This window comes from Paramacrobiotus metropolitanus, unplaced genomic scaffold, assembly GCF_019649055.1.
Source record: "Paramacrobiotus metropolitanus isolate TYO unplaced genomic scaffold, Prichtersi_v1.0 Parri_scaffold0000135, whole genome shotgun sequence".
Taxonomy (NCBI): Eukaryota; Metazoa; Tardigrada; class Eutardigrada; order Parachela; family Macrobiotidae; genus Paramacrobiotus; species Paramacrobiotus metropolitanus.
In genome coordinates, this window is record NW_026570355.1 from 177,276 (window position 1) to 186,527 (window position 9,252).

General features: G+C 47.9%; 2 protein-coding genes across 2 annotated transcripts; one reads left to right on the forward strand and one right to left on the reverse strand.

Annotated features, from left to right (window-relative positions):
• The first annotated feature begins 219 nt into the window (after nucleotides 1-219).
• On the forward strand, nucleotides 220-5,255 carry LOC129599034 (uncharacterized). The gene is made up of 3 exons (XM_055497166.1): nucleotides 220-1,018; nucleotides 3,421-4,227; nucleotides 4,815-5,255. Exons 1-3 carry the CDS (start codon nucleotides 386-388, stop codon nucleotides 5,064-5,066), a joined length of 1,692 nt encoding a protein of 563 aa, XP_055353141.1. The 5' UTR covers nucleotides 220-385; the 3' UTR covers nucleotides 5,067-5,255.
• An 881-nt stretch (nucleotides 5,256-6,136) lies between these two features.
• On the reverse strand, nucleotides 6,137-8,497 carry LOC129599030 (uncharacterized). Its single transcript, XM_055497161.1, has 4 exons — nucleotides 8,370-8,497; nucleotides 7,602-8,288; nucleotides 6,683-7,519; nucleotides 6,137-6,535 (listed from the first exon to the last, which is right to left on the reverse strand). The coding sequence occupies exons 2-4, from the start codon at nucleotides 8,217-8,219 to the stop codon at nucleotides 6,380-6,382; spliced, it is 1,611 nt and encodes a 536-aa protein (XP_055353136.1). The 5' UTR covers nucleotides 8,220-8,288; nucleotides 8,370-8,497; the 3' UTR covers nucleotides 6,137-6,379.
• Nucleotides 8,498-9,252: the final 755 nt, after the last annotated feature.

Genomic DNA, 9,252 nt, shown 5'->3' on the forward strand with positions numbered 1-9,252 from the left:
CAGTTTTTCAATGCACGTTTAAAAACCCAATTTGTAACAATAATGGTAATAAAGGCCATATTCTACCGCAGTCGCAGTCCAGTGTAACGGAGACGCCCCCGTGGCAGCGGTTACGTTGACGCCACAACACGAGTGACGATAGTCACTGCTTAGCTGGTTAGCTGCTAAGTTCTTAACCGCCGCATGCTGATCTGTCGTTGCACTTGGTGACTTGGACTTTCATTTGCGAGTTGCGACTGCTTTCTTATTTTCGATCTGCTTCAGTTCAAGTACCACTTTTGACTTCTTATTAATAAGTCCACGTTGTTCCGCAGCCTCACGGAGCGCATTCAGCCTTGTTATTCCGCACGGCCACTTTTCCTTTTCTGTCTCTCAGCCAGAGAGAATGTATCTGTACGAAGATGCTGATCGGTGGGTGCACACCTGGAACGCTGTGGATGTGGAGATTGACGGTCTACGGCAGCACGGCCTCGTCGTCGGTTTGGAAGAGAATGGTAGCACTCCACCGCGTTTGCTCGTCGATTTCGAATGTCCCACACAGCGATCGGTGGTGGTGCCGCACGGGAAGGTCTGGCAATGCTATCCCTATCCCATCGGCTTGGTGCGCAATTTACGCGACGTGGAGGCGTTGTTGCACGACGGCCCGCATCGCCCCTGGACCTGGTACCCGGGGAGAGTGCTGATTCCTTATTTTGAGCATCGGAATGAGGTGTCACTGGTGGAAGTGATGGTGAGCGGGGAGCTGCGTCCCGAACTGATTCCCTATCGCCAGATTCGCGATCCGGGCGCCGAAGAACGATTTCAAGGAAAACTCGTGGCCGTTGATCATTTGGTTATACGGACGTGTGATGTGTCCAACGGCTACTGGACCCTGGAACCGTCGGTAGCGACGTGGTTGCTGCGCAGAGCTGAGAAAAGGTTCGATTTGCGTTTTACGAAAGTCCTCAATCAGCAGATGCACTATGTCCGACTGCGTGAAGAATCGCCGATGTGGTGGAATGAATTCACGGGAGACGTGGTGAGTCTGTTGACTGTTGTTGAACTGTAAACCGTTCTCTCAGCAGGCTGATTTGGCGTGTATAAATACCAAGTATCAAGGGGGCAGGCCCGCGCTGGCATCTTACAGTAGGGGTTGGGGGCGTGAACCCCGAAAATTGGTAAGGAGCGGGGTGCAATACTTTAGATTCGCCTCCCCTCGCGGCGTTCGAAAACGGGGTCGCCATACTTTAAACTTCGCCTTAGGCGGCCAAACATCGAAACGGGGAGCCGCATCTTCCCATGTTCAACGCGAGCTTGCACGGCGATACATTTTGCCATGTGCATCGCTTTAGTAAGTACAAAGGCAGCTCTGCAGCTACTCACTCGCAACCGCTCGCGGAGTGGCCGAGTGGGTATTTGAAGTTTTTTTTCCTCATGCACGGGTCGGTAATTACCGACCATTACGACTAAGCTCATCAACGTAAACAAAGCATTTACCCTACTAATCTAGTTATTAGCTTTCTCTCTATTGAACTACTGTAGTCGACCGAAGCGAAGCGAAGGTCCTCTATGTTCAAGAGATTAGGAAATTTTGGGTGTCGGTCACGCACGTCGGTCACACCCTAAGTTGTCGGTCACGCTCTAAACTGTCGGTCACACACTAAGCCTATATCTACGCAACCCTAAGTTTTAGTGCATTAGTAAACTTTATAGCGCTAACGCACTAAATTCTGGGGTTCGGGAACAGAGCGTTGAAGCATAGCATTAAGGCATTTGGTTGCCCAGTGTCAGATATTCCCATAAAATTGATCATGTCTTCATTGCGAAGCATGCCCTGTGCCCCTAATCTTGTTGTAGAAATGATGCCTGCTAAAGTCCTAGGTGTCTAAAAATTTTAGGTTACTGAGCACTTGAGCAAATGTGTTAGGTGCTGAATTGTGACCTGTACTGTCTTCGTAAGGCACTACAATTCATAACTCATAAGTTTATTCGGCATAGTACTTAGGCTACTGTAGGGTAGTGCTAAGGCACGGAAACCTAATGTTCTGATTTGGCGAATTGAACATTATTATTTGGCGGGCTCATTCGCGGGCCGAGTCAACCTGCGTTTAAGTCCGTGTACATTCAATGAAACAACCTTTCACCGTATCCTAAGTCGTTAACGCTTTACTACTAACTTGCGAGGTAACTGCAAACGAACTTAAAAATAAAGTGATGGGCGTTAATAAACACCGTTTTTGGTATCTCTTCCAGCCTTCCAGGATGCTGCTTACAAGGTTATGCAGTTGCAAATAGCAGTCATTTCCGCGCTCAGTTAAAAAGCACAGCATCAGCAGTTTGAATATAGCAGCCCCTCTGAATACCACTCCGAATCTGAACTTTTGTATCCCAGGGATATCAGCCTTGCAATAGGGCTTACAGAGCACTAGATCATTAATACTTCCACAGTTAGCGGTAATAAATCTGAGCGTCCTGTATTAAACAGTGAATGTTAGCGCGGTAATCTGCGGCAATACGTTTTTTTAACGTAAAAAACACTTAGAGGGAAAAGAAAGAAAAAATAATATTTTTTCAACGTTATTTCAACTTGTACAAGCCAATTGCATTTAAATTTAACTTTACAACCAAATAATTAGAACATCTTAAACAACTCTTCTAACTCTCGAGAACATGCGACCGTCTCCAGGACAGAAGCAGCATTTCCACGCTGAAGTTCAACGCTTATGCGTTGCCACAAATACTGAAAAGCGCGCGCTTCTCCTGTTTGCTCTTTGATACGTCGGCCGACTTCACTGATGAACTGACGTGTACTTTCGCCGCAAAAAGTTATTACTCATAAGAATGAATCCCGTACACCGCACGTGATTTACACACAAATATGTAAATACCAAGATAGTATTTCACTTGATTGCCCCAACTGTGATCATTCACACAGAAATGCGTGCGACTTAGAAAGCTGGTATAAGTTCCCGGAAGACAAGACAGGACAAAACACGCAATTTTATTCCCCCAGATTTCTTCTGGCAGGGCACATTATGCTTTGTGCCGTATGATTGACTTAATTAACAGTCCAATAATCAAAATAACATTCAAAGTTAAGCAAATAAAAATTAGCAAAATTAAATACAAATAATAATAGTGAATTAGAGAAACGATAAACAAGTTTTTAAGATAGCTAATGTTTATAGCGAAAAGACCTGAAAAAAGACGCTACCGCCTAACTGGGTTATTCCACCAGTAACCTATCTGCCTAGTTGTGTGCTTCGTACTGAAAAAACGGCTTTAATAACCTCTGTGGCTTTTTAAATTAACATTACGTGAACTACTCCTAAGCTTCGCTTCGGTCTTGTCGTGCGAGCCTAAAGCGGTGCACTTCCCTAGTTAAATTAATATAGGTACAACATTATTACCTAGTACAGTGCATGGTCTGTCTGGTTGTAGGCAGGTGTGTTTGAAAAAGAACGAAACCATCCGGATTATTACTATAAGCTTTTGGAAATAACCAAGAAGCGGGGAAAGCCGTCGGACTACGGCGAGCAATATTTGGCGTTGCCTGTGGAGCTGTTGAAAGAGGTCTTCCATTCCCTGGACACTGTTCACCGGCAGCGCTGCCGCCGCACCTGTCCACTGTGGGAAGCCCTTCTCACGTCGGCTGAGCTGTGCCAGGAAGTGCGGGTGACGCGGAAGCGGCCCAGCCGGTTACCCCGCGTAAGGTGGGACTGCAATTACGCCATGTACGGCTGCATCTTCAAGCACATCACACCGGCCACCCGCACCATCTCCATTCGTGACACCGACCCGTCACCCCTCCACCTCGAACACATACCGCATGCTGCCGGTGACGTGGTGGACGTTATGGTGAAGGTCCTGGATACGGCCGGCATCCGCATCGAACGCTTCATCTCGTGCCGGCAGTCCATCTGGCTCAGAGAAGAAATATTTGACCAGTGGAAACTGAGCGCCCTGTCCATCCACATCGCCGCGCTCCATGCCAAGCTGGTGTCGTCCTGTCAACGTCTGATTGTAAAAGAATACTCCCTCACAGTGGTAAAAATGTTCGGCCGACCCTTGATGAAGTCCCGCATTCCCCTGGTTGCATTCTCCGGGGGACAAGTCGACGCGGCGCGCATTGTCGAACTGCTGGAGCAGGGTCTGCACTGGGAGGAGCCGCCTCTGGATGTGCAGCGCCTGGCCGACTGCATGGCCAACGGGATCGACAGCGAAGAGAAGGCCAAAGGAGTGAAGAAGGTATGGGCATGCCGCTGATTGATAATCGTAGTGCTGGTTTCGTAGAAGCGACCCGCGATGGACCAACTGTATCTCATAGGGTTAATTACCGTTAATACTAGACCTTCAACCTTATTGTGGCCAATTTTCTCAAACTGTCTCTCTTTAGAATAGTAAAGCGGGACGATTGCTTGCGCACCAAGCTAATTTCCAGTATTTTTTGCCATACTCTAAAATAAACATACGTTCTATGATTCTGGATAGCGCCAATAGTTTTGGATGTTTTTTACGTTTAAAACTTGACTTTACAATCATTTTACGTAATGGCAGGCGAATTTACTCTGTACGAAATACTGTTTTTAAGGCTGCAGTCAAATAGAATACATCTAACTTTACTTTAATAGGCTTTCTTATTTTTAAATTAATCTTCTGGATAAATTTTTAATATACGTCCGAAAACAGAAGAATTGACTGTTGAAAAGATATGATTGGCAGCGAACCGGTGCGCTTTCAGGACTGTTCGAGTAAATTTGTACACACATTTCATTGGATGATGTTGTTGTGTGATGCGGTGAATATGCTTAATCTGTTGCGTAACTGATGTGCAGATTCTGTGGGACTTCCAAACGCGCGATCCGCGCCCATCGTCCGCGTATCGCAACCGCAAGTGGACGGTGTACAATGTGGCCGGCGTGGATGTGAGCCGACTGAACCGTTTCTGCCTGAATGCCTTATCGCGCTACACACAGGACTGGTGTCCCGCCTCCGTGGGGGGCAGCGCTCAGTACGTACAGTCCAGCGAGCCCGGCAGTGAAGTCAGCGACTCCAGCAGCTCGGAATCCGATGACGGCGAGGATTAAATACTGATTGGAAACATTTTGTGAATTAAGCGTCGATATTTTAATTTTCTTGTAATAATTACGTGATTAATACAAAGTATTGTTCTTATAAAATGCGTATTAGTCGTGGCAGAACAATAATGGCGTTTAATGTTTTGGCACCGTTGCTGTCTTGTTTGGTTTGACTTGTTTTTGCAGCTTCTGGTGTGTCCTGTCCAGCCCAAATGAGCGCAAATGCTGAATACAGTTGTATAATAAGAAACGATAATAAGACTGATGAGCACGTTGAATTTGCGCTCGACTTTTCGGAATAGCCGCGTTGAGCTAAGCGTAAAGTCCAGTAACCGTTCGGCAGGTCTGCACGACGACGGGAAGAATCTTTCACTGTAGCAGTTTTCCCACTGGGTCTCGAATTTGCCGATGGGGAAGCAGTTCGCGACGAAACTGCCCGGCCGTTATCAACTCCACTAGCGCCTTATCGTACAGCTGGTCGAAACCTGGAAGCAGGGCTCTCCGGGACACCATCTCCACGGTGTGTTCGGGCCCTCGTGCAGCAGCGCTTTCTCCCACGTACAGTCGACTGGGTCGATAGGTGGAGCAGTCCCAGATCCTACCGTATTCCGCCTCCACCGCCTGCTGTAAAGGGCACCCGAAATCAACGATCAGACGTCGCCGTAGACGTAGGTATATTTAGTTTATTTCGGCAGAATAACTTAGTTAGACATAGATATTCCAGTTGACAGTTGATGGCGATTTTGTAGGAATTTGTGGCGTTCTGGTGAATCTGCTTTTAAGTATTGTTCATTTTGTTACTGCGTGTTTATCCCTTGTCGTACTTTCTAGTTAGCTTGTTACTGTGAACTTGTATTATTTAAAGTCATACCTAATTTAGCTAATTACGTACTTCATTACATGCTACATGCATACATCACAAAATTGCACGTGTTAAGAGTGGAACAAGTCTGCTTCCCGAATACGCAACATTTATGAAATAACTAATGTCTGGTGATTTTGCAATGACATTTATTCGTATTTACCTGGATCAAACCAAAAACTTCAAGAAAATTGTATATTTAATCAAACCGGTAGAAGATAGCCAGGCTTCCTAATATAAACTTTAACGGACAGGGTTACCTGTTGAAAAAATCAGGAATGCATTCAAGCTCAGTCATGTCCTTGACTCAGTGAACTGATAAAGCGGCCAAGGTTTCACGGCACACCGTTATTAACCCAAAACTCACAGAAATTTTTTTAAATTGCACACTAAGCCTTTAAATTAGTCAGACTCGGATTCGCTGCAGGAGTCGCTGGTTCGCCTTGCGCGTGCTCGGTCGTCATCCGCGAAGAGCGGACATGTAGTGCGACAGGGCCCGCAGGCAGAATCGGTTCAGTTTGTTCAGGTCCAACCCGAGTATGTCGTCCAGGCTCCACTGGCGTTCGGGATAGTGTGCCGAAGGACGCGGATCGGCGGACTGGTAGTCCTGGAGAATCTGCAAAATTATCGATTAGATTACACGCAGTTTGACAATGGGAATAAGAGCAAATTAAATAATCAAATCGGCCAAGGCTTTCTAGAACTCTTTTAAAAATATTTCACTATGAAATATGCTGGCTTTCTTTCAGCGGCGCGTCCATACCTGCAGAACTTTCGTGGCCCAGGCTCCGCCGGCGATACGACTCGTCATGCCCTGATTAATGTACAAGAACTGCCCGAGCAACGGTGGTCCCTCCCAGAGTAGATGCTTCTCAAAGAGATCCACCAAGTACGCCTCATCCACCCGTCCACCGATGAGGACCGCAGCCGGAATGCGGAACTCCATGGCGGGTGCGGTTTCCGTGCCTAGCAGCGTGAGGGCGTAATCCTTCCACACCATACGCTCGCAGCACGACACGAGCTGGGACGTGTGCGCGGTCATCTCGGCGAACAGCACGCCGAAATCCCAGAAGACAGAATGTTCTGGCTGGGCGATCGTGATGGATCGCTGGTGCACGATGAAACGGTCGATACGGCTGCCGGCATCCTCCAGAATCTTCTTAATAAAGCCAAGGGCGTCACTGCGCCCGTGCAGGTTTGACATGTCGAGGAAGCGCGGTTCCGTATCGCGAATGCAGATGGTGCGGGTGGCGGGTGTGATGAACTTGAAGATACAGGCGTACAAGGCGTAATTGCAGTCCCATTTCACTGCTTGCGGTGTCGAGCTAGGTTTCTGACGCGTAACACGCAAGTCGCTGCACAGCTCCGCCGATGTAAGTATGGTCTCCCACAGTTGACAGGTGCGGCGACAGCGCTGGCGTTCGACGGTGTCCACGGAGTGGAAGACCTCCTTCAACACTCGCGAATCCATCGGTAAACCGCGCCCACCGACATTCAGCGGCTTTTTCCGCTTTGGCTCACCATCATCCGACTCTTCGGTGCTCTTGTGCAACAATTCGTAAAAGGCAGAATCCTGCTTGCCTTTTTCGAAGACACGTGCCTACGGTAAGAATAGCATCATGAGGAACCTAATGATATGACAAGAACGTAAAACTTAAAACGAGCAACTGACGACGACTTACTACATCTTCATCTTGCAAAGGCGCCTCCTGGCATCGCCCCACAAAGAGTATCTGCTGACTGAAAACCTTGATAAGTCGCACTTTGAACTTCCGCTCAACTTCTCGAAGCAACAACGTCGTTTCAGGGAACGGCCTGGTCCAGTAGCCATTGGGCACATGGCATGTCTGCAAAATAAAATGGCCGACGGGAAGGAGATCTTTTTTGGCGGCTATTCCGGATCGATTGCGAATCTGTCGGCGGGGAAGCATTTCCCGACGAGTCTGCCCGCCAGTCACCACCTCCACCAGCGCCACATTATCCAGGTGCTTGAACTTCGGAATCAGCATTTTCGCGGGGTACCATTTCCACGGACGATCCGCGCCGTCGTGGAGCAGTGCCTCCACAGCGGCACCCTCGCGCGCCCGCGTAGGTCGATACGTGGAGCAATCCCAGATCTTCCCGTATTCCACCGGCATCGCCTCCTGTGTCGGGCATCCGAAATCGACGATCAGCCGCGGTGGAGTGATGCCGTTCTCTTCCAGGCCGACGACGAAGCCGTGCTGCAGTCGACCGTCAATCTCCCCGTCCACAGCGTTCCAGGCGTAGACCGAGCGGTCAGCGTTCTCGTACAGGTGCATTCTAAAACGGTATCCGGCTGAGGGGTAAAGGCGTAGTTGACTTGTAGCTGGAACAGTTTAAATCCACAGCTGAAAAACCGATGTGAATGGTCTTATATTGTACTCTGCACGTGAGGAGCTTAGGATGACCGGTAAACAAGGATATCTTACTGAATTCTTGGAGTAGTTGCTGCGAGGAAATGTGACTCTAAAGGTCACACCGAAAGACTGATGAAAAGGATGTCGATGGGCAGGATTGACGATTGTGTTAGAGGTTCGAGAAAATGCTAACCACCGACTGAACCATCGCCAAAAACCTTCTTTCCAATCATACCAGCAAACACCACGGGCCACATAAAGTGCTGGCTAAGGCTCATCGGCTAATTCGGTTTTACACGGCCGCCAATCAAAAAGAATCGCTCTGATTTGGATTTACCATGGTTATGTCACTCAGTACATAGGACAGTTATCCCAAGTTATCTTTAAAGCTTCCAAATAACGCGGAAAAATTCGCTTAATTTTTATTTTATTTACCCTTAATGGCCTGACATCGTAAAACTGATACATCACAACTAAAAACGAGCTGTACACGCCGCACTAATTAAAATGTTGCATTTTTCATTTGTGGTACTCGTATGCTATGCCGACACGGCGGCACCTGCAGTATACTCTTAACCACTTCAGCCAATGGCCCAATGCTTATCACTTGTATCAGTTTGCTGCAGTCAGGCATTAACGGTTGAAAATATGTCTGGTTTACCTTCTGCCTGGTTTGACGTCTGTTTGGTTTTCACGCTGACTTCGCGAATAACCGTTCCAACTTGGACGTCTGGTTGTCGGAACTGGATCCAGTCAATTTCAGGCAAAAGGCGTATTCGGTTGCGATTGCAGGAGGGATGCCGAAGGACAAAGAATTTGCTGGCTTGTGCACGACGGTGCGTGTTACTGTATATCAAATTGCGCCGCAAGAGTAATTGCACAAGTAGACACTCTCTAGTACACGGACAGCATGCATTTTCATCTTTTAAGGCGCGCCAGTGTGCGTTCATGCAAC